Source organism: Ixodes scapularis, unplaced genomic scaffold (assembly GCF_016920785.2).
Source record: "Ixodes scapularis isolate PalLabHiFi unplaced genomic scaffold, ASM1692078v2 PGA_scaffold11__112_contigs__length_91849675, whole genome shotgun sequence".
In the NCBI taxonomy this organism is placed as follows: Eukaryota; Metazoa; Arthropoda; class Arachnida; order Ixodida; family Ixodidae; genus Ixodes; species Ixodes scapularis.
Window position 1 is genome coordinate 81,975,282 of NW_024609837.1, and position 24,525 is coordinate 81,999,806.

The 24,525-nt window shown below is 47.6% G+C and overlaps 2 protein-coding genes across 2 annotated transcripts in view; one reads left to right on the forward strand and one right to left on the reverse strand.

The window, feature by feature from the left end:
* The window catches only part of LOC8038676, a 55,127-nt gene extending 38,396 nt beyond the window's left edge, over positions 1-16,731 (forward strand). The window contains exons 2-4 of the mRNA XM_042289063.1: positions 7,024-7,503; positions 11,786-11,871; positions 15,572-16,731. Of these exons, the coding sequence (XP_042144997.1) occupies positions 7,067-7,503; positions 11,786-11,871; positions 15,572-15,792 (744 nt within the window). The 5' untranslated portion in view covers positions 7,024-7,066 and the 3' untranslated portion in view covers positions 15,793-16,731. The remainder of the gene's footprint in view (positions 1-7,023; positions 7,504-11,785; positions 11,872-15,571) is intronic.
* Positions 16,394-24,525, reverse strand: part of LOC120844576 — an 81,488-nt gene continuing 73,356 nt past the window's right edge. Inside the window, exons 15-19 of the mRNA XM_042289062.1 lie at positions 24,238-24,392; positions 23,918-23,982; positions 23,503-23,582; positions 18,433-18,539; positions 16,394-17,159 (exon numbers count right to left, since the gene is read on the reverse strand). Coding sequence (XP_042144996.1) covers positions 17,128-17,159; positions 18,433-18,539; positions 23,503-23,582; positions 23,918-23,982; positions 24,238-24,392 — 439 coding nt within the window. The 3' untranslated portion in view covers positions 16,394-17,127. The remainder of the gene's footprint in view (positions 17,160-18,432; positions 18,540-23,502; positions 23,583-23,917; positions 23,983-24,237; positions 24,393-24,525) is intronic.

A 24,525-nucleotide genomic window follows, 5' to 3' on the forward strand; every position in this document is an offset into this window, starting at 1 on the left:
AGGATAAGTTTAAGCACAGCTTGAGATATGTGTTCACTTTCACCAGTGTCCAACTCTTCGAACGCTGGAAGTGTAGTTAGTGTCAGGTCCCCGACAACTTTTCGTTGATGACGTAACCGCCAAAGGGGCGACTTAGCTTGTTCCCAACCTCAGCATTCATCTCCACATTAACGACGAGTCGTGTTCAAAGGTGCACTCCCCCAATTTATTTAAAGCATCTGCCAGATGATGACCCACTGCATTGTGAGGAAGTGTCTTCTCCAAAACAAAATATCCTCTGCAGTATTCAGACTTCATTCGAACAAACAGTAGAAGTTCTAATGTAGATACCTCAAAAATAAAGTATCAAGTTTTATTTCGATCCTATTAAAAGCGTCGTAATGGCCAATTAATATTTCGACTTACATCTGCCCGTTGCGGCACGCCGACAGTAGGAAAGCGCGACAGTGGAGAGAAGAACTAGCAAAGGTGACGTCATCAGCGGGGTCAGATCAGCCTTGCTCGCCACTAAGCTGGGTCGGGGATGCCATCAATGACGTCATGACGCTCTGTATGTATAACAAGCGGCAGAAGGGGATCGCCGCATGCCCGGTGGCAATCGTTGCACGTTTCAAAAGAAATGAGGTTTACGTTCACAGATAAATGTGATATCTGAATCCACGGGACAAAAAGCTGTAGAAGTCCGCTCCTAGCTATGATTTAGGCGCACTACCCAGCTACGTAGGTCAGAATAGGAGTCTTGGACAAAAGAGCTGCTAAATCGTACTCGGCAATGTTGAATGCAGAAATCTAGAACCCAAAGCAAAATACTCAGCGCGGGTGACTTGCATGCAAAAACCAACTAAGTATTTCAAAACATCTTGGAAGTATGAAAGGGGCACTCCTGCAATCTTTTGAGCTACCCCAATGAACTATTTTTTCGGAATCACCGGCCTTTCGGCCCTTACCCTTTCCGGCAAGCTACTTAATATCGCGAAATTCAGAATAGTTATTGTGAAATCAGCAAGTGAAATGATGCCAAGCCGACGTTTAAATATACCCGCGCTTTTCATTGCTGTGACGTCAGGGGATGGCTGGCTTGCAGGTCGAGCGGACAGTCTAAAAATGGACTATGCCGAGCATTTGTTTCGTGCAGCTGCACAGTAGCTGGAGCAAGATACCAAATCATTCGTTGGACAGCATGAAACTGCTTGTGTTCAGTTGGGATCAGTCTGCAGTCCAAAGAGTGAGCCCGTGCCTTCCCCTGACGTCACTTTTTAATTGTTGCAGTAGAAACTTCCACTTTCCCCTTTCAGGAACTATGAAGAAAACGCCGGAGTACCCCTTTAACTCATTCTAAAAATACGTACTATGCCTTCTCGAGATTACAGATTATAGCAGGGTTGCTTACTATACAATCATCCTTCCGGGCACAATGGCAATTTGGAAGCGCAAGAGTACAAGGTTAAAACAAAGAGCTGCCAAAGCAGCATACCTCTGAAGAGCTCGTCTTCGACTTCTTTCTCTGGAATTGCCTTAATCTATTTAATACGCCGTTGCTTGGAAAGGAGAATATATGTGGAACTTCGGTTTTACGGCATAATTTTCCTGACACCACGGCACACATTACAAAAATGTTAACCCAGTTGGCCCACCCGTAAACGCCGCTTTGCGGCGGCCGACTATTCACTAAAGTGTCATTTGGTGAAACGTCGGCATTCGCTAAAACGTCATTCGATCAAATGAGTGCCTCCCTCACCCCCCACCCTCCCAGTACACCCTATAAATAATATAACACTTTTCCATCTTTGACCCTTGGTCCGAACACATCGGGGATGACAGCATATAAAAAAAGAAAGAAAACAGTATTTTCCCGGGCCATGTGGAGTGCTTCGTCGACATCGTCGAGATGCTCAATAGACCTATTGCTATACAGTGAAACCCGTTTAGAACGAACCAACGTAAATAGCGAATTATTGCAGATATCGAACTCGCGGAAAATTTAAATAAAAATGCATGTAAAAAGTACTTTTTATAACAAACGACATATTGGCTATATCAAACTTTTTCCTCCCAGAAAGGCTTCCAAAAATGCGCGCATACAATCGTCTTCTAGCCTGTCCCTTCCCCCTCAAAGATAAAGTAGGAAAGAAAGAAAATGCCAAAAGCTCAAGCCGCGAACAAAATGGAGCGAAGAGAAGCGATTCAAAATCGGAAGAAAAGAAAACTAAAAAAAAAAAAAACTGCACGCACGCACAGGAATTTTTTTTTTTTTTTTTTTTTATTCCAAAGCGGTTGCCCACTAAGGGAAGCGATTCAGAAAGGGAGATAGGCTAAAAAAACACACTGCACGCATGCAAAAAAAAAACAAAAACTTTTTAGCGTTTTGTTACAAGGCAGAAGCGGTGAAATGAAAAAGAGAAGCGCTCGCCTTACAACAATCTTACGTGGAAGTTCGTTGTAAAAGGTTTTTGCTATATCAAACTACTTGCTATATAGAACTGATCGTAGCGTTTCCTGCTGTTCGTTATAAACGGGTTTGACTCTATTACCCAAGCATCAAGGAGAATGCAGGGATTGGTGTTCCACGCGCCACACCTTCCCGTAAAAAGATTCGAAGTAGACGAAAGTGCGTGCAAGACGCCATTTGTTTTAGGTATTTGCTTTAGAAAAGTTACTACTGCTGACACCAGCACGTGCGGCGCGTGGAACACCAATTCCTGCATCCTCCTTGATGCTTGGGCAATTTAGCAATAGGTCTATCGCAGTAGACGGCGGTGGTCCCGGTCCCTTGGTCCTGCTGGATCTTGCTGTGTAGATTAGGTGCACTGCTAGCTCTGCTCGCTTGGCCCAGGAGCAGCGAGGGTGACAAAACTGACGTAACAAAACAGAGCACGGTCCTTAGTTGCCAGAAGGCGTTGTCCTGAAGGCAACGTTACTCTCCATGAGCAGTATACTTCCTCATCCCACGGTCCGCCTCCCGTCGTTCGACGCGCCATCGTTTTTCGAACGATTGCTATGGTTGTATTCTATGGAACGCATATGTTTTGGAGCACAGCCAGCATAGCTTCACCCTACTCTATGGAATACAGTTTTAGTTTTGAAACGAAACTCGCGACGGCGCTTCAAATGACGAGACTGTAAGGTACGGCGCGACCGCTTTTCGTTTGTTTTCGTTGGAAGGTAAAGAATGCCTCTGGCCAGGTCGCTGGCATGGGCTGGATTCAGGTATCTGGTTACCTCACCGAGCGTGCCCGTTGTGCTGGCGGGCTTGTGATGTTTTGACACGGTACAATTCCCTGCTATCGCACATTCGTGTGGCAAAAACGTCGAACTTGAGTCCCGACATCAGAATCAACGAATGAAAAGAGCAAAGACCAGATGATGTCAGATTTAACGAATAGCGTTAGAGAAACATGATGTCAGCTTCTAGGGTATCCTCTAGTCCAGTGGTTCTCAAATGGGGTCCACAAAGGCATTCTAGGGGTCCGCGAAACCCTGTCTCATCAGTCAAGCCCAGCAATTGAGAGTACTTTATTTGGCTCAAAGAAAGATGGATTTCGAAGTCTGTTGAGTCTGGGCTCCCCTTCGTGCCTGTGTTGCTCAGTTGGTGTTGGGAAGTGGTCCCCAGGGTCCTGGAGGATCCAAGTCCTGAGTTGCACCTCTTTCCGTGAGTTGTACGATGGCCAATCGGGTGTCCTTGCTGGGGCTTACAACCGTGGCCTCCCATTCGTTACTTGTCTTGAAGACCTTGGGTATGATATATGGGCACTTCCAATATGTTGCTTGTCTGCCCGATCCCCGCACCTCCGGCAGCTGGGTTGGTAAAGGTCTTGGTGTATCTTACTTAGTATGTGTGGATTTGGTAGTGCTTTGGCCTGTACCTGTCTAATTATTACTGCCTGATGCCTTGAGGCGAGTGTCTTGTGTAGTTCTGAATATCTGGCCTTATCCGCGCGGTAGTGATTTAGAATGTCCCTGTAGCCTGTTAGTGGGGTCGGGGATTGAGAGGCCTGTGTGGTGTCTGCCTCAGCGGTTAGTTCGCGGGAAAGGTTGTCGGCGTGCTTGTTTCCCTCTTGACCCGCATGGGCTCAACTGATCAATACATATTTACTTCTAAATATAAACAGAAAAAGCCAAATTACAAAACAGTGGATTGAAAAAAAAATGAGACATTTAAATATCTCTGTACTTCTGAATTAGAGCACAGTTCTTGAGGCATTTCGATTTTGCAATATACTGTGCTAAACAAACTGAGAAAGATATACATATATTCTGGTATTCTTGCTCACCGCTTGTCCAGAGAAAGGAAATGTAGTTCTCACATCTGTAAGCTCCGATGCCAGGAAACAGGACAACCCGACTTCTCCCCGATTACCAACCTACATAATATCACGAGTCATCTCCCACCCCCCTGCTGCCCGAAATTAAAACAAAAAGTGGGACGGGCCATGTCTTGGTGGATAAACACAAGTTTAGAAAAAGAAAAAAGTTGCATGGCGAAGCTAAAAATTAGAATTTGTTTCATTGTTTGATGCAAGAAATGCTCATGAAAGAATGCTTTACGATAGCAAAGTCCGTTGCTGGCATACAGCGCAAATGTTTGTTCCGTGAATGCACATTTTGAACACCGCTCAGCAACAAAATAGAAAAACCAACCAGGCGCAACTAAGGTTCCTTAAGGCCCGTTCACACACTTGCAACGCCTTAGAACCGAATGCCTTGAAACCTCTTAAAATTTCTTACGAGAGAACACACTGGCATGCTGGCGCCATCTATGTGGTGACCCTGGAACTGCATTTCACTAGAACGAAGGTTCTGAGGGATTTTCGAGGTCAAATGTGTGTAATACCTATGAAAAAATGGTCGTCCAGAACGTTGACAAAAGCTTTTCGAGTCAAGAAAGAAAGGATGATGCGCGAGAGAAATACAAAATATGCGGGACCGCCAAGTTTCCACTGCTATCCAATAGATGGTGCCAGTGTCTCCTCTCGTCGTAAAAGATTTTAAAAGGTGCCAAGGCCCTCGGTCTTAAAAAGTCGCAAGTGTCTGAACAGTCCTTAGGCGCAACGAGCGAGCAAGCAAAAGAAGCGATGTTGGGGAAGCGGGAAAGCCAGCGATCGCATTGGCGAATACTTTAGCATCGGATGAAGTTGGCGTCTTGTCAATCACAAGGAACAGGCTCTTGTGCAACTTTGTCCTTGCATACATGCGTGCGTCTGTGGTGTGCTTCGACGTGGTTTGAGGCGGCGTTGCTGCGTGGTGTGGATGGCACCACGAACACGCAGCTCAAAATGAGACGCTTTACAAACGTCCATGTGGCGTTCCAGCAAACCTTTATTCACCCGTTGGTTTTGTCTCAAACAATGAACAAGCTTACCAACCGCGGTCGCAACGTTCTTGGAGAAGGAGCGGGTTCTCGGTGACCTTATTTCGGTGGAGACGGACTTTGACCTTACACTCCGCGGTTGCATTCCAGGATAGGGACGTTAGCTGACCTCATGATCCCTGAATGTGTTACTGCTGCTACTATTACCTTTCCGACCTTTTTTTTTTTGTTCTAAAGAAGTTTTTGTAAGCAAAACAAGGTTCCATTTTGATATCTTCATCGTATTTGTTTCGTACGCATGAACTCTCGACTTCGGGGTCTCGGATATCGGGGAGGAAATGCATAAACAAAGTGCCTTCCCTCATTCGTTTTACATTGTCACGGACATCATCCAACCGTAAGGTCCGCGGCCATGTCATTTGGGTAGGGCGAGTGATCACGGATTGGGGAGTCCGCGTTAAGGTGCTTGTAGAAGCGGGCATCACTCAGTTTTGTTTTTTTTTAACCAATATTTGTTGAAAATGTGTGTGGGGGGAGAGCGATGACTCGGAGATAAGCGTTGATTCGGGATATTACGGTAAATCAAAACTTCATTAAAGATACCTTAGAATGATTGTTGCTGGGAATCTTGTTTTCATACCATCCATCACACCCTACCCCGCAGAGCTGAAAGGGGGGGGAGGGGAGGGGAAGGGGAAGGTTAATGAAATAACAGTGAGTGTGCAGGCGAGCTAGTGAATTATGTATAATTCGACTTCAGGTTTTTTAAATTTTTCTGCTCCAGTCTCAGGCATCACATAAAAGCTGGAACTGTCCTCCACCTCTCCCCCTTCCGTGAAATCTTTATGGTTCATAGTTTTCACCGTTAGAAAAAGAACCCCTCATTGCTCTAAGAGACCTCAATAGCATGGTCCAAACTAAAACAAACCAGTGACTTCTGTTCTGACCCTGAATAAACTTTGACGAGATAAACAGTGGTCCGAGATTTGAGAGGAAACTGGGATGGCACTTTCTTACTTAATTGTAGAATACCATCTACATTTTTTTTTATAGGTACATTGAAGTCTAGAGCTTATCGGGTAAATCCGAATTGACAAAAATTTTACCGGCGAGTATTTTTTCGGAGTGTTTCGGATCTATCCGAAAACATGGAACCTTATAAATCATTGTAGTCTCCATTTGGCCCTATGCTGAGACTGCAGTGGAAGCTACGAGCACGTTGGACCAGTCATAAGTCTATCTTTCACCGGATAATTACACTCTCGCCCACATCCTCGCATAGAGAGCTGGGTCAAGTGATGAAAGGGAGGTGGTTGATTGGTCCGGAGACAGCGTAGCTCCCCCCGAAGTCCCGGCTTGGGGGTGAACTTCCTGCACAAACCAATGCTGTCTGCCACCTCCTGCACAAATGAATCTTCTACTTCCCACACAAGTCATTGTTACCTGCTGCCTCCCAACAAATCTCTCGTCTGCTTCTTCCCATATAAATTATTGTCAACTGCTCCTTTTAGCACAAACCATCGTCATCTGCTACTTTCCACACAAATCCCTGCCGCCTGTTACTTGTCATATGAAGTTAAATCGTCTGCTACCTGCTGCACAAACCGATCTCGTCTGCTATGCCCTGCACAAACCAATGTCTCCTGTTACTTCCCATACAGATCATCATCCTCTGCAACTCCCCCGCTCATACTGCCACCTTTGATCTCTTGCAGCCACGCTCGGGCCTGAGCCTCAGGCTATGGCCCGGGCGCCGTGATGTCCAGCTCGGCAAGCCTCGAGGCGGGAGCTACGCCGCCCGCCCTCAAGATGTCCAGCCGGCAGCTCCTCAATGTCAGTTCCCTCAGCAAGCACTCCGCGGCAGGAACACCACTCCTGGTGGCCGCAGACGCAGCGAGACGCCGGCTCCAGCTGGCTTCGGCGCCCAGGCTGGCGGTGCATCAGCTGCTGGGGTCCCTGGCGCTGCTGTGCCTGCTGTCCCTTCTCATGGCCTTCCTAGCACTGTTCTTCTTGCAACGGGTCGCCAGCGCAGGGCCCAACAGTGCCAGCAGCCCCGAGGAACACCTCGCGCTATACCAGGTTGCGGTGGCCATGAGCACACTGACAATCTCGCTCAACCTGTGCTGTTTGTTCGTCTGCTGCATACAGTTCCTACTGGGGGTCAAGCTGCTGAGGACGCCCAACGGGCTGGACAGGTTAGCCCGCTATGCCTTTCGTGCAATCCTGCAATATGTCTTTGACTGCTGTGTTCAGCATCCCATAGGCCAGTGGTTCTCAAATGGGGGTATGCAGACCATTTGGGATCCAGAAAGCCTTCTTGGGGTTCCCGAGTCGGTCAATCAGCGAAGCCGAGCACTAAAATTTTTTTTATTGGTGTCGGCTGTCCCATGAAGATAAATAGACCACACCTGCCACATTGAGCGAGTAGAGTCGATTATTCTCCGTTCCAGAGCTTCAAAATTAGTTTGCACGCATTTTGTTTCCTTCATCTACCCTTTGGTCATCGTAATCGTTCAATACCCTCCTCTCCCTCCTCGTGGATGGGGTCCTCCATCGCTTTTATCGAGCCAGATCCCCGAAAACGTTGGTGGTTGAAGACCACTGCATTGCCAAGAAAAGTTGTCGCCGAGTATAGTAGTGGCAGATTCAGAGGAAGGGTCTGGATGTCCCGACTCCCCTTCTGAATTCTGCGTGTGTAAAAATTTAAGGCAAGGGGGAGGGGTGGTTCTCAAAAATATAATACACTGCCCCCCCCCCCCCCCCCCCCCCCTCGAAATACCTGTGTACGCTACGCCGTGATACCGTATTTATTCAAATCTAGGCCGATAGTTTTTTTAATATACCGATACTTCAAACTCTAGGGTCGGCTTAGATTCGAGGATTTTGAAACACGCGCCAAATTCCAAGTAAAATTGAAGAAAGTGGCGCGCAGTTAGCACCACCTAGAAAAGAAAGGATTGTAGCCATTACTAGCCGAGCCAGTAGCCACTTAAGTAGACGAGCGGTGCCGCCATTTTGACCTGCGTTGATAGTGGCTTGCTTGCGGCGTGCCGTTTTCGTTTTATTAAAAGCACATTGGCACCAAACAGGCGGTGCCATTAGATTTCCGCTTTTAAAGGGATACTACAACGAAATTTCGGCGCTCATTTTTTGGTCTATATGTGTTCAAAAGAGCAGTATCACATGGAACATACCAATATCTTGTTAAAAAAGTCTCGAGAAGGAATTTTAAAACGAATTAAACGATTAGCAAAGAGCACCTGGTGGATGTCGCTAACGCCTCGTTTCTAATGCTCGTCTAGGAACCTTGACAACTAGTGACGGAGGTTGTCTCAAATCCGGCCACGATGAGAGAAGGAGGGAAGGAGGAACTCCCCTCTTCCCGAGAATGCCTTTTGTGGGTCCCAGAAGTCGCTATTGCCCCCCTAGAAGATTATAGAAGATTAAACCGTCACTCGAAATTCGTACAAAAGCAGCCGCTTCGGTGGCTGGAACGACCAGGCCATCCTCTCGACGACAGCCTCGCCGTAGCTTTGCTCGTCTTGAGACGACCTACGTCACGATTGCGTTGTATGTCACGTGCTCTAAGCTGGGCCTTCTCCGAGCGCTTGCCAGAGTCGGCCGTTTATAACGAAAAATACAGCCACCAGGATCAAAATACAAACGTGCGATTGTCATTTACGGATATTGTGGATCATATTCAACCTATTTTTGAACACGACGGGAATATTTCAAATTTTGTTGAATATCCCTTTATAAGAAAAGTTGTTTTAGCCGTGGAGTCGTCGTCGCGAACGTTGAAGCCGGGCAGGACTTAGCGTAGATGAAAGAAATGTCCGTCGTTGGAGGAGGCAACGGCAGAGGATATTTGCGCGCGCCACAACGAGGATGGCATTCACCAGACCACGAAAAGGCCGTCACCACGGCCTTTTCGTGGTCCGGTCAAAGGCCGTCACCGCAGCCTTTTCATGATCCGGTGAACATGAAAACTGAACCTCTTTATGTTCAATAAATGTCTCCTTTTTGTGAGCGCTGTCCTAGCCTTTTCATTCGGCCTACAATCGAGGTAAGTTTTTTTTTTTTAGAGCGCAGCTCTTAGGGGCCCGTTTCCGGCTTGAGCGGCGTCGCCGTCGCCGTCGGCGTAACGGCGCGGTGCATTATGGGTAAATTTCCCCGCTAAATCTAGCGGAAAAATTTCCCCGCTAGATTTAGCGGAAAAATTTCTCCGCTAAGCCTAGCGTAAAAATTTTCCCCGCTAGATTTAGCGGAAAAAATTCCCCGCTAAATCTAGCGGAAAAATTTCCCCGCTAAATCTAGCGGAAAAATTTCTCCGCTAAATTTAGCGGAAAAATCTAGCGGGAAAAATTCCCCGCTAAATCTAGCGGGAAACTTTCCCCGCTAAATCTAGCAGAAAAATTTCCCCGCTAAATCTAGCGAAAAAACTTTCCCCGCTAGATTTAGCGGAAAAATTTCCCCGCTAAATCTAGCGGAAAATTTCCCCGCTAAATCTAGCGGAAAAAATTTCCCCGCTAAATCTAGCGGAAAAAATTTCCCCGCTAAATCTAGCGAAAAACATTTCCCCGCTAAATCTAGCGGAAAAAATTTCCCCGCTAAATCTAACGAAAAATTTCCCCGCTAAATCTAGTGGAAAAATTTCCCCGCTAAATCTAGTGGAAAATTTCCCCGCTAAATCTAGCAGAAAAAATTTCCCCGCTAAATCTAGCGGAAAAAATTTCCCCGCTAAATCTAGCGGAAAAAATTTCCCCACTAAATCTAGCGGAAAATTTTCCCCGCTAAATCTAGCGGAAAATTTTGGTCACGTGACCCGGGGGGTCACGTGACCTGGGGAGTCACACCCCGAGGTCACGTAACCCCCTCCCGAGGTCACGTGACCTCGGAGGGGGCACGTGTTTGCCCCCATGTGCCCCCACCAAGGTCACGTGCCCTCGGGGGGAAGGGTCACGTGACCCCCCCCCCCCCCCCCCCGAGAACACGTGGCCCCCAGTACCCTCCCCTCCTCCTCAAGAGCTGCGCTCCAATTCGGCGTTACAGGGAGTGGTAAACGGCTTTCACTTTTTTTTCCTTGGCTTCGGACTTTTTGGGGTCGGCTTACAATCGGGGCCGGCCTAGATTCGAATAAGTACGGTATGCTGGCCTGCCGGGCTGGCCGCGTCAGGTCGGCCGCGCGTGATAGATTGTGCGTGGCTGGCACGGCGTCTGTTTTTTTCTGAACGATTCACAAAGCACGCACTTCACTTTTCCGTTACCGTCTTGCAACAATCATAGACGACATTGACGAAAGCAAGCAATCTTTCGTTGAAGGAGAGGACATGCTCAACTGCGACAGGGGCGGATTCAGAACTCCGTTTTGGGGGAAGGGCGGGAAAATCTAAAGTAAGATAAACAGGACGCCGGTTGCGCCTTTTGTATTAGCCGCCGCAGAAACACACTGCGCCGACGGCTCCTAGATGTGCGCCGCTGCGCCGACTTATTTGCTCTAAGCCGTACTTTGAAACCGCCGCGGTTTCAGTCTCGGTTGAAGCGACGGAGTGGTTCTCCAAGTTCAGAGTACAAGTAGCCTGCTAGGGTGCGACCTACCCTATTTTGAACCCTCGTCCTTGAGTACCGAGCATTCTACCACCTGGCAGGCCGGTAGTCGAGTTTTATTTTGGGGGGTCCACCCATGTCAAATTGCTGTCCGAGAGGGGGAAGGGAGGGTGGGGGGGGGGGGGGTCGACTTTGTCTGGGGGAGGGCGGCCGCCCTTGTCGCCCCTGAACTGCGATCATGTCATCAAGTGCAGCATTGCACCCAAGCGAACGGCAAACAGTGTCCGCATCGTCGCGTACATGCTGCATATACCCGGCTCAAAAGCATGCTTTGAGCACTGCGGTATGCAGCAAGTGCTCACCATATCACTACAAACAAATATGCAGCGAGCGTGGAAACAATGCAGCGTGCGCTAGGTGAGTGCTGGCGTCAGAGCTGTTTGCCATGCAGCGATGGCATGGCTTTGCAACATGGCCTCTTCCGACATCATCTGCCCTCACCAGAAGATATCAATGTCTCCCGAAAGCAAAGTAATGGTAGAAGACCGTTACCTTAATGTCAAGAAAGACCGTTACTTTGATGTCAAGACTGCACAGCATCCTCGTGCGACATCCTCTCGTGACATCATTTCTCGTGACATGAACTCTTGCGACATTCTCTTGTTACACCGAAAGAGCCGGTCACAGAAGTGCCGTCATAACATCTTTATGCTGTACCAATAGAATCGAATAGGCTAGTGATTTTTGAATGTTATGAACACAGATAGTGCAAAGTATGCTCATCCCACCTCGGTTATCCTCATCCTCTGTGCTTTATAATCATTTCAGTGCCGACAGCATCCTTGTTAGTGAGATGTCACAACATCAGTACTGGAGTGTTTTGCCGCTGCGGTCCACAGAAAGTCTGATATCAACCGCTTTTCTCGGCAGGACAAACATGTTCATCAAACGCAGCTCCCACACCCGGGTGCTGGCCATTGCAGGGTTCTTCTTGTCAATACCAGTCTTTTTCACAGGTACGTGCCCAGGGTTAATCCCCGTCCTTGTTACCGAGTCTTCCAAATCACTCTGCTGCACATTGTTAGAAATACACCGTTCTTCGCCACAAGTGTCTTTCCGAGTTCAGCGCCGAGTGACATCACGAGGAACACAGAACCAACGTGGTGATTGAACATTAGGGTCAATACACAATCCACTTTCCACGCAGTATTGCAGATTGGAATAAACCTACTGAAGAGACTGTAAGTGCAGACTCCCTCGACACGTTTGCTTCCTGCGTCCACATTTTTCACCGAGGACATGTGTTGGAAGGAATGGACCCTTTTGAAATGATGCATAGATTATGTGCGGATGCCATTAGTTGGTCATGCATTGTGAGCACGCATTGGACACCAGCTTCGTCAGCATTTGGAGTGTACTCTGACCGAAAAGTATTCCACACAAGTCCTGCGTCAGTGCTCGACGCGAACTAGAAACCAATCAAGGGCTTCACGCCAGAAGCGACGAAACGAACTAATGGCGGCTGCGCATAATCTGTGCATCATTTCCCAATTTTTGGAAAGGGGCTATTGCATCTACTGTAACACCTTGTTGATCTGTTTCTCCGGTGACCGCAGGAAAAAAAATGTGTAATACAAAAAAACTTTAATGTAAAAGCCAAAAAATATAAAAGCCGTGAACGTATCAACGAGGTTCTATTGTATATCATCAACATTCTACAAATTTCCATTGTTAACCCCACACGTTGCTTCAATGTTGCTTTACTGAACGGCACTTCTGTGCTGTTTAGTAAAGCAACATTGAAGCAACGTCTGGGGTTAACACTGGAAGTTTGTAGAATGTTGATGGTATACAATAGAACCTCGTTGATACGTTCAAGGCTTTTATATTTTTTTTATATACAACTGCCGGCGGGAAAAAACGAAAATGGCAACTGGCGCTTTGCACACAAACCGGACATGCCAAAGTTCAAGTTCAAGAATGCTTATAAAGCAGGACACTCGCATGCTTGGAGATGGTAGACTTTGTGGCGACATGACATGGATGCACGTTACATGTGCGACAGTAAAACAACATCAATCTAAACAAAACCAACAGAAGCCAATGTGTCTTAAAGGGGCACCCAAGTGGATTTTGAGGTTGTCTTTTTATCATTCAAACTCAATCTATGTGCCCTAAGCGTCTTGAAAAATCCAGAATTACCATGCGTAACCTTTTGCCCCATTAAAAACACAACCAAACATTCAGGCACGGCCCTTTTCTGAGATATATCTAGGGTTCCGTGTTTTCGGATAAAGCGGAAAAACACTCGCCTGTAAATTTTCCGTCAATTCGGATATTGAATTTCGAGTTCACAGCGACAAAATAAACAGCAAAAAAGACGGTGTTTTACAACTAAACTTTATAAAAGCACAAGGTTCCAGGAGATTCCTGGAACCTTGTGCCCGATTAGATTCCACTTCAGTTTCGTTTGAAATCTAGAACAACTGACAAAAGGGGTTGGCCTTTTAGCATGTCGAGGTTCCTTCGGAACAACGATTATGGTACCCAAACCTTATTTATTTTTTTTTTAGCTTACGCAGTAAAATAAATTTAGAATTTCAAAGAATAGGGAATCTAACAAAAAATAAATTCCGATAAACCCCAAATCCCAGCGAAAAATAAACTCCAAGAAACACCCTCTGAATTCCACGAGAAATAAACTCCGAAAACACGGAATCCTAGATATATCTTCGAAAAGGGGCGTTTATGGTCAAGCTTTCAAGAGAAAGAAAGGCCACATTATATTGTATTTTGGGGTATTCTTGGGTGCTTAGGGGCAGATAAATTAGGCTTACACCATAAAAACAGAAATTCAAAATTCACTTTAGCCCTTAAAGGGGCACTGACACCCCAAAGGTCGTATTTATTTTTATTGTCTAAAACGATGCAAGTTGCAGTCATAGACACGCAAAAAAAACCGCATCGCGAAAAAAAATTTTCCCGCGCGCGCGCGCACCTTTTTATTTTTGGCGTTTGATTTTCCCGCGTCTCGCCTCCTCGCTTCTTTTGATCGGTGACGTCAAAAATCAGAAAATTTAGAAGCTTTGTAGGCGACATCTCTATAACATTTAAGTACGGCAATCCTAAAACATGTTTTTTAACGCAATTGCGAACGCACTACGGCCCTTCTTTTTGAAATACCAAAAATCGGGAGTTCATTGTGGTGCCGTCTCCTGGATTTGTATCCTCCAACGGAAAACAGGCGACACCGCTCAAAACCGGTCCGCCACAACGCCGGGCGCTCGCTCCTTTCCTCCTCGCTTTGGGTCGCCATGGCAACAGCAGGGAGTGGTGAAAGGAAGTCGACTCTCAGGTCTCCGCGATTTTTGACGTCAAGGCACCGGCGCCGATCGCGCGGGAACTTCGAATTCGGCATTTGGAAATTGTTTTTTTACTTCACGAATACTGAATTCCCAAATCTCAAATTTTGAGGGTAATGTCCCGGCATCGTTTTCAATCATTTCGGATAATAAAAAAAATATGATTTTGATGTGTCAGTGCCCCTTTAACTGCTTTGGACGAGCCTAGCTTGTCAACATGGAGCCGTCCCCAAACCGTTGTCTGCTTTCGTAGTTCACGCAGCTAAACTGTTCTGGACGACCCAAGCTCGCTGATAGCCTAGTTTGCAGCTCTGGCAGCAGATGTCCTATCACTGACATTTTCTTAAATTTCGCTCCCATTTTGTTTGTGGCTAGAAATTTCATTTTGAAAACAGTTAAACAGTCGAGTCTGAAATTCACAAAAACTAAACATGCTGAAAGGGGTTATGACACGAAAATTAAACGGATAGATTATTCTTGAAATGGAATGCTCATAGGCTACTTAATATATACACCAAGTTACGCAATTTTTAGAGCTCTGATAATTGCAATATTCAATTTACGAATTTTTATAATTTTCATCTGGCGACCAGGCAACACTGCTCAAGTTAGTCACACCATGGTGTCCATAAACCACGTGACCATGAACACTCTCTCATTCTAGGCGCCCCCATGATCGCCCAAGCTCTTCTCGTCGCGGTATGAACAAAACCGCTCAAACACCTCGGTAAACTGAAAGCTATTCTCGCTCTCACCCCCCGTCCGGTTGACCTTCCAGCGTGCATGCGCCTGCGAGACATTCCCGGACGACGGTGACCACAGCGAACTCGTCGTCGCTGGAGCTCGTCGCCAGCGGGTCGCAGTCAAAATGAACAGCTTCCAACATTTCTTGATAGCAATCACTCTCATTGCTGCTGCGATCAATGTCGAACACTTCGACAAGGCGATCGATGCCGTAGACGTAATCGTCACAGACCGGATGCTGGAAACGTGGAAGGTTAACGAGGAAGCTGAGGCTCGATACGCCAAGAGAGCCAAGTCTGTGAGTGCGTGCAATTAGACACCACGCTGGAGGCTGGCTACGTCATCAGCCTCCAGGTCTGCCCGGATCTGCCCCTCCGAGGGGCCCGCATATAAATCGATTTATCCAAGAAACTATCGCGCCTTTTTCAAAACAAATTTAGCAGGATTATAGGAACATACAATGGGTCCTAGCAGTATAGTTATGTAATATTTTATTTTTGACGTGTCATAACCCCTTTAAGGGGTTATAATGCCGGTTTAAGTGCTCTGTGACATGCACTTGATTAGTTTGTCTGTTAATTCACATGTTGTCTCGCTCGCTCCTCCGCAGGGGTGATCCTCTTCACCTTCATCCATTTCCACGAGCTGCCAGCCATCGTCACGAGCGTCGTCATCGGCCTCGGCATCGTCTTCTGCGGCGTTGCCTCCGTCCACAACGTCTACCTCTGGCAATGGGAGAAGACCTGCGCCACCCGTGAGCTCGTCGAGAGCAGGGCGCTCGGCGTCCAGCCGGACCTCACCCACACGCTCGAACTATCCACCCTTGTGTGACCAGAGCTGTGACTGCCGTCCTTGTGACTCCCATTTGCCCGTCCGCCCCCAACCCGAGTCGTCCGTTCAAGATGCGGGAAATCTTCCGCCTGAAGTACGGCAGATCTTCAGTGAGCGTTACGGAGAACTTTCGTGGTGCTGTGCGGGTTCGCAATCTTCTGCAAAAGCTGGTTAACGCGTTTGCGTTCTCTCGTAACTGAGCGTATTGCGTTCTCGTGTAACCCCCCAACACACTGGCGCGAACCATCGGGCAGCTCTGGAACAGTTCCGACCTGCGTGTAACTAAACTGAACGTTTCGCGCTTAAGGTGAAAGAATGACGTGTAAAAATGGACATACACGGGTTGGAAGTGTACCAGGACTACCCAGTAGATGGCACCAGTGCACCAGCATGATTAAGGGGTTACAAAAGGAAAGGTGTAACACTCGGTTACAAGAGAAAGGAAATGTGTGAAACAGCCGCAAGAGTTACGGGATTTTCTGTTAATAGTTATGGAAGAGCACTTGTGTGGGTTACAGACGCCAGCGTACTCGAAGCTGTGCTTCGCCTGTGTCGGGGGAGTAGTCCAGTCACGCGCGCCGCCATTGTACAGAAGCTTCGATTAGCTTTCAAAGTATTTTATTATAGAGAGAGAACAAGGTGGGGCATGTGGCGAAACGTGTCTCGGCTGCGAAGACCGCGGGCAGACGTGCATTTTCGTCGCAGCACCGCCTCCACTTGCACCGTCGCGCATCCTTTGTGCACACTTCGCACTCTTCTGCATCGATTGTTTGTTGTCAAGTACAAAAACCAACTACACAGCACTGCCCCTTTTGAACAAACGCTGGATACGACCGTCCAGCCATTTTTGTACATAAAAAAACTCGCAACGGAGAAACCGCTTGTGTACTTACAAGTGGCTTTCTCTCCCCTTTTGCAATGAAGAAATATAGTTGTCTATGTTTGTGCGTACCTCATTTGTTTCCTACCCGTTGTACCGAACGGCGCTGAAAAAAGAGAGCCGCGTGGACTTCGTCGTTGACGGCAACTGCCGACGCGGCACTTTTCTAAGGTGGCCGTGACGACTTCCCGCAACTAACGGACATCCAACAAATCTTGGAAAGTAACCTTTTGCCGAGGAAAAGTCCGGCAAACAAATGTCAGCAGTCGCAGCTTCGACGGGCTGCCAGACATCCCAGTCTTTTGGTTTCGGGTGGAACACACTACTAAGGTTGATGACACGCACTGGTTGTCGGAACACGCCGTCTTCTTGCACGCACACCCACAATTCACTCACGACCTTGGGTGCAGGGGTAGGAGTTTGCGGTGAAGACGCCCAGGTGGCTCCGAGTCGGTCTAGTGCTGATCCGACGGCTTGGCTCCCTTCCCTGCAAAGGTGAGTTAAAGTGATATTTCTGCTGGGCGACGCACAAAAGGTTCCTTCCACTAAAGGGCTGTTCGGCTAAAGAAGCCGCTGTCCCGGAGTCAACACAATCTCCTTTATCACAGACGGACTGCCTTGGGGCCGATCACTGGCAGTTCAAACCGAAACTAGAAATATTATAACACACTCCCTTTAAAACATTATAGGTTACCAATGTTAATCCTACAACCAGACATGTATGTAACGCGTTACAAGTAACAAGTTACTTCTACCTAGTTACTACTTTCGGTAACGAGTAACGTGTTTAGTTACTTTTTAGCAAAGGAACGAGTAACATACTGAGTTAATTTTGAGGACAGGTAACGAGTGACGGTATTTCATTACTTTTGAGGAGTAACGTGTACAACACCGCTTAAATGACCTCGTTTTTATTCCAACATCAGTATGCGTTTATTGCAAAAACGGTAGGTGGGCAACCCGAAAAACAACTAAACTGTATGACAGTACAGCAACGTATATCGCTGGACACGTCAGTAGAGCAGTTTGACTGACGAGTTCAACGATCAACTTTGCTGTACTGAACTCTACAGCTGGGAATGTCCTTCATTCAGCGAGCACAATCAGGTTCGTTGGTTGAACCTTCTAGAACCGGAAACGAACCGAATGTAAACCCGGAGGTAGCAAACACGGGAAGGCACAGAACCCATTACCCACTGTCCTCAATGAAGGCGCAGTTTCCTAAGATTCACCCCACTGCCGTTCCTTCGAGCGCATTCTGTAACACGACTCTTTAGCGTCGCCGGAAATGTATTTCAAGGAAGCGGGGAAACGTAACTGATGAAAACATCTTCAAAGAATCGGAGCTCTAAAAGTAGCCCGATTCCACAACAAGGACGAAAAAGCGTATTCTCCTAAGGCGGTTTATCAAAGCGGACTGACTTCCCAGCAGCTTGTCTGTTGTTTTAATATTGCCACTAATGCTTAGCACTTTGTTAAATGCTCCAAGTTTGCAGTATGGGCGACCTCACTCGCTGCTGTTGCCTCGGTGACTTACTGAAGTAACCGAGGCACCAAGTGTGGCTCGTTCAATGCTTTTGTTCCTTGTGCCACGGGTCCTCGAGATATCAATGGTTAGAACCCCTGCCCTAGGGCTCTCAACCTTTTCAAGGACCCACGCTCCACAGTTACTGTACCCTGTCCTAGATGGACAGCAACTTCGATAAACAAACAAGCTGGAGAGGGTCACACAGAGCCCGTGTTCCACGGCAAATACTTACTGAGGATCGCCGTTCCCAACAGCCGTCCGCGGAACGGGGTCTCGTCCAGACTGAGAACTGCGTCGTCCGCCGCCTCCAGGCTCCCGAGCGTGACGTGGGCGTGGGTGCTACGTCGGAAAACACACGCTCAGACTTGTGCCACTGACACTTCCCAGCGGCTGCGGGGAACACTGAACATTCAATCAAAACCGGAGTCATTTATACTGGGAGAGGAGTTTGGCGTTCTTTTGAACATGCCGATAGTCCGGCAACTACAGCCAGAGGTTATGTCTGCCATCTTGTGCTACTAATGTGCGGCCCACTCTGAATAGGCCACCCCAAGTCTGCGGTGACACGTCGTCGCACTAAAAAGGTCTTCTCGTTCACGGAGGCATCCTTTCGCTCTTTACGTGCAATCAACAGCCCAAACTTCCTTGTCTCCAACAATCCCCAAAAATATCACCATTCTTTAGTTCTTTTTTTTTTTTTTTTCTACCGGAAATGAATTTTTAATATTGTCGCCACCACCACAATGCGCACTCCATTGCCCGACTCTTTTTTACAGAAAGCATTTTTTTTTTTTAAACCAATGGAAAGAAAGCTTGTTTGTGTAGCTCTGTTGTTGGAGATCAATATAAAATAAGCTGCACTTGAACACAATGATTAATTGTAAGCGGAACAAAATGTCGATGAAATCGGTTTATAACACTACTTGCAAACGCAAACTTGATAAGGCTCATTCAGAGTGGGGTGGCCAATTGAAAACGGCTCTTCATCTTTTGCTGTCGCAAAGCCGGCTCGTTCAAGCTGGTTTTAGCGGGCGACAAGCTCCGCCCATCCGCCAAATTCTCTCAGTATAAGCAGTTCCATCCCCGTCCGTCCAGCATTTTTGTGAGTGGAAAATCCCGGCTCGCAGCCGCTCTGACCAATCCGGTAATACAAAGATCACGATTTTGACCGTGAAGACGTTCCCCGTGAAGAAAAGACGCTTCTTGTCTCGAGGTTCAAAACAGTCCGAACGGTTCACCGATCAGGAAAGCGACGAAGAGAATGCAAGCATACCTCGCTGACAACAGTTCATACGCCGGTACATGCAATAATATTTCATTTTCCCTACAAAAGTCAACACGCAAGCCAAGCAAGAGCAGACGATAAACTCGTGCAATGAAAAGCCTGCTGCAACAGTCTTTGTGATAGTTCCCTCCAGATCTCAAACGTTGCGACATAGTCGCCGAGAAGTGTGAACTGTTCAAACTTGCAGTTTGAGAATTGAGGTACGGTCGAACCTCGTTAATATGTTTTTCAGGGGACCGCGTGAAAAAATGTATCATCCGGGAAAACGTAACAACCAGTAACGCACTTAGGGGGGCTCTACATGAGATAGAAAGCAGCTCTTATACAATGGTTTATTTTATGCGTACGTACAGAACTGTTGAGGACTCGGACATGTACACAAAAGTGTGTAATATCCGCCTGCCACTTCGAATTAATGTTAAGCAGTAAAAGCTGTTTCTGCAGGAGCTGCAGTCCTCTCACACTCCACGCAGTCGAGAACATTTCTGTAGCGGCGCAAGGTGTCCAACGCAACGATCGCGCCCACAAACGTGGGCGCAGCGTAATCGTTTGTTTCTTGCTCAACATCTTCATCACTTTCTTCATTGTCGGCAACAGTGAGGTCGGCCACGATGTCCGCTATGCTCTGCGGTTCAGAGGAATATCAAACTTCTTTTTAAAAGAGAGTGCCTTCCTCTTTTGCGATGCCATGACTGTCGTTAATGGGCACAAAGCGGCTGTACTCCGAAACACCACGGTTCACGCAATCGGGCGGAGCAGAAACTAGAAGCGCAGCATGCATGTCGGTGCACCTTGTGCCAGAGAAGGACAGATGAAAGAGAGAATGAGCGCTTGCAGCCTCGCTAGCCACGCTCCCCGTCCGAGCAGCGCTCCAAGGTCACACCCGGGCAAGATGGAAAGCTGTGGGAGGGGTCAGGAAAACCCAGCGAGGAGACAGAGATGGAAAGGATGGGGAAAGGAGTAAAGGGAAGACTGGCGTCTGGTCTACGTGTGCCGTGGGACCCGCATTGCTTGGTTCAGCTTTGCTCCACTAGCTTCACTTGAAAGCCAGCACGCTAGCTCGGCGCGCCGCGATGCCGACACTTTTGGACGTAACAACTGGGAAAGCAAACATAACAGGTAGGAAACTAATACATGTATCTCTATGGAAGTAACACGGGACCGGCGTTTTCGAACGTAACAGCTGGGAAAACGTATCAACCGAGATTTTATCGACAAGGTTCTACTGTACATGCCTGGGCTGTTTGACTTGGAGAGGTCTCCAGAGTTTGTGCCGAATTATGATAGTATGTCCACTGTAGGACACGAACCCATTCAACAAGCTTGCCCAATTCAAGGGGCTTCTCTGTCCATTCAACGAGCTACACCGTACGGCCATATTTGCACTGGGTCCAATAGCTTACTCCTCGACTCCATCACGCACAAGCCCAATTTGGTGGCACATGCTTAGAGCTCGACTAAGGACCATTTAGCCGCATAGGCTAAATAATAGCCTTTGGCCGAGCCCCTGGAAAGTCAAATCTTTCTGGGAGACTGCCGATTCCATTTGTGTCCAGGCAGATCTCTTTCGTTTGACAAAAATTGCAACAAAACAACAAAATGACATACCATCTTGGCAAATATTCAGTGTTTGCTGAGTTTTGGTTTGACTAGGACTTGGTTCCTGACTGCTTACTGAAAAACATAATAATGGCCTATTCGTCCGGGGCACACCGTACTTGTGCAGTGCAATAAACTCTTTCCCTTTTAGTACACGGAAGGCTGACAATGAGAGAAAAAAGCTCCCCTCTCCCTTCCAGCCTTCCCTATACCAAGAACTGCACCACACCGGTGCAATGTGTCCCCAGACGAATTGGCCATAAGTGTATGCCATACAGTGCGGCCCATTTAGCAGTTTTCCCATTAAATTTAGCAGTTTCCCGAGTCGTCTAGCGGGAGAAATGACCATTTTGCAGGCGGAGGGATTTTTAGCAGTCTTCAAGTCGTGTTAGCATCTTTTTCTGGTGGTCTCAAATGTTTTCGAATTTACATTGATGAATCATAAAAAATTAAAAACGTATTGCAACTTGCCCTGCAACAGACCATATGCAAAATTGTTCGAACGTCTGCGTGCGTTACCATTTTTGTTGCAGCGAGATTTCTAGTTGTACGTCTATTTCATAGTGTTGTCGACAGCAATCGAGGCCTACTGCTCACCGTCATTGATTTTCGCCCACACCTGCGAGTTAAGGGTTACTATTGCTTTACGCTCTTGCACACATGCACGTGCTCGTCGCCCAGCCAGTCGCTGGTTTCCCGCCACAACCAACATGGCAGATGTACACTTCAGCTCAAAATTTGGCTTTTGGGGGCGGACGCCTGGTTTTCGAAAGCGCTTTTTCTCCGCGTTGAGGTCAAGTGACGTCAACTTTCCCGCTAAATCTAGTGGGGAAACTGAATTTGCGTACAGGTCATGTGACATGGACATATGGTGTCATTTTTTCTGCTAAAGTTAGCGGGGAAATTCGCATCTGTTACGCGTTTTGAGGCTCCACTTCACCTGAAAGCCTAGCCTATAAATGTTTCACGTTAATTAGTTAATTTCTTTGGTAAGTTAGAGTCATGGAATCGTCATTTTTTGCCTACTGGCAGCAAAATTTCGTCAGCGAAATTAACGACTGCGACGCCATTGAGATATTAGCGACAAACCTCGAAACATCTTCAACCAATTTGTGCATGAATGTACGAATTCATTTTCGAAGCCTGCTAGATAAAATGGGTCCAATGATCTATGCACAAATATTAAGAAAACATGGGGGAAATGGGGTTCTAGGCTTCCAGACTGGTTACCGGAAGCTCCAAGCTACGTTAGACAAGTCGGATACCATCGAAAGAGCTTTTTCCAATGCACGTGAATTTGACCACTGAGGCTTTGACCTGCCACAAAATATTTCCCCAAAAGTCGGAACAATGCAGGTGTATATCGGCAGGTATGGCAGACAACAGACCAGATAACACTTGGTAACCATAAGATCATGCAAAGGACATTGTTCTATGCATGAAAACGATCTGCGTCGAACGACGTAGCTCCCTTCTAAGGGTTCTTTTATTCATTGTACTGTTCTTACACTGATTGCCATAAAATACCGAGCTTCCTCCCATTCCGCAATAAGTTTCGTAACATTCAAAAAATAAACGAAGGACGTATCTGTACGTATTGTTGGCCTAAGGAGCGCCCATCCACCTGTTTCACAAGATTATCTACAAATTTTCAGTGGACGTTCGCTTGGGATTTTACTACATAACTGTAAATTGTTTGCTCTCAAACTTTAGCAGTTTTTCGAAATTCCTACGGCGGGAACTTGATTTGGCAACACCGATACCAGACACAATTACGAAAGACTGGCAAAAAAAAATTGCGGTGGCTTAGCTCGGCTATGCCAGGATATACGTAGCATGAGCTTATGCGTACAAAATGAGAGGCGCTATCAAGCGGCTGCGGTGCAGCGTCAGACTTGGCTACTGTGCAACGAAGGCGCACAGCTGGGCACGCGGCGGCGCCAGTGCGTCGCCGCAGCTATGACGTCACTCCTCTGGAATGCGCCGACCGGCGAGGCGCGCGCAGCGGCTCCGGCACGCCAGCTGTGCACCGTGTGACGTCACTGCTCCTGGCGCATGCGCAGCACGGCTCATTATGCGAGCCACGCGAAACTGCTCAACCTCGACCAATGTAGCTCACGCTACAAAAGGAAATGTAAAAAATCCGAGGGATGGTTTAACGCTTTCTTTTCTTCGTTTTACAGCTGCTGTTTCGTGCACAATTATAACAATTTATATCGGCATAAAGACACTGGTCATGTCAAGTCCCCCTTACTGAGACCATGCAGCCGGCAAGGCTCAAGCAATTCAACGAGGAAGAGTGCACTTCTTAAGCCGTGCGTCGACGCAGTTTCAGTGGCTCTCGTACGCAGACGCAGAATTGATGTCGGGAACGAGAAACCCTAGGCATAAGAGACCACACTGCCTGGAGTCACTTACTAGGCATCCGGAGAACGTTGCACCTCTTCCATCCGCACTTCCAGTGGCTCCCAACAAGACAGCAGCTCCAGAATGTCGTTCTGAAAAGGCGACGACACGCACCCAGAGCCGATGGCTCGCGATAACCAATCATGAGACTTTGTCTTACGGCATCCTCGTGGTAAGACAATGCTTCGTGACATTACCATAAAGGTGTCGTACTCTGACATTTTCAACGCACCGTGCCATGCAAAGCGTGACGGCACCTTTAGACGCGTCTAATAAAATCATCGTAAGACAATCTTTCACGACATTGAGAGACATTAAGACGTCGTCGTAACACTCTATCACGATTGCCTTTAGCCAGCTCTGGCTCTCGTTTCGCCACGGCCGCAAAAAGAGGCGTCTCGATCGACGACGATGGAGAAAGACTTACCCGAGAGGTGTTGAAGGGGAAGTTGAAAACGAGGAGCGTGGCCTGCTGCTCTTTGGAAGGGGCCCCTGCGAGCAATACCGTTCATTGTTCAATCCGATTGCTCGGAGCGGCTAGTTTCTCATTTGACTTCCGCATTCGAGCGTCAGAATAGGACGCTCCGCAGTTCTCGTTCGCACAAGCCATTGTGGCCACTGCAACTTGGCGCGACTGCTGCGCTCTAGTCACTGGTCGCGTGAGAACGGCGGGGCGTGTTTTGACGAAAAGAAAAGTCATCGGCAAGGAAAAGAACAAAATTGTCTTTCCGCCGAAGAAACGCATACCCTTTGATGGCTTGTGGCTTGCGTGGTCTTTGGAAGGCGTCCACTCCTTGAGCGGCAATCCCACGTACAGTCTGCTCCCCTTGTATTCCACCCCTTGCAACTCCTGCAGGGCGCTCTCAAACGCAGCCGTGGAGCCCAGCGTGACAAACGCATACCTAGGAAAGATGCGCCGAGGGGGCGTCGGTTGACGGGTCGACGAAACCAACTTCGTTAGATCTTAACCTTTTGATGACGAGTGTTGCCTATAGGCAACAAAGAACATAATATTTATTTTTGCAGGGGAGCTGT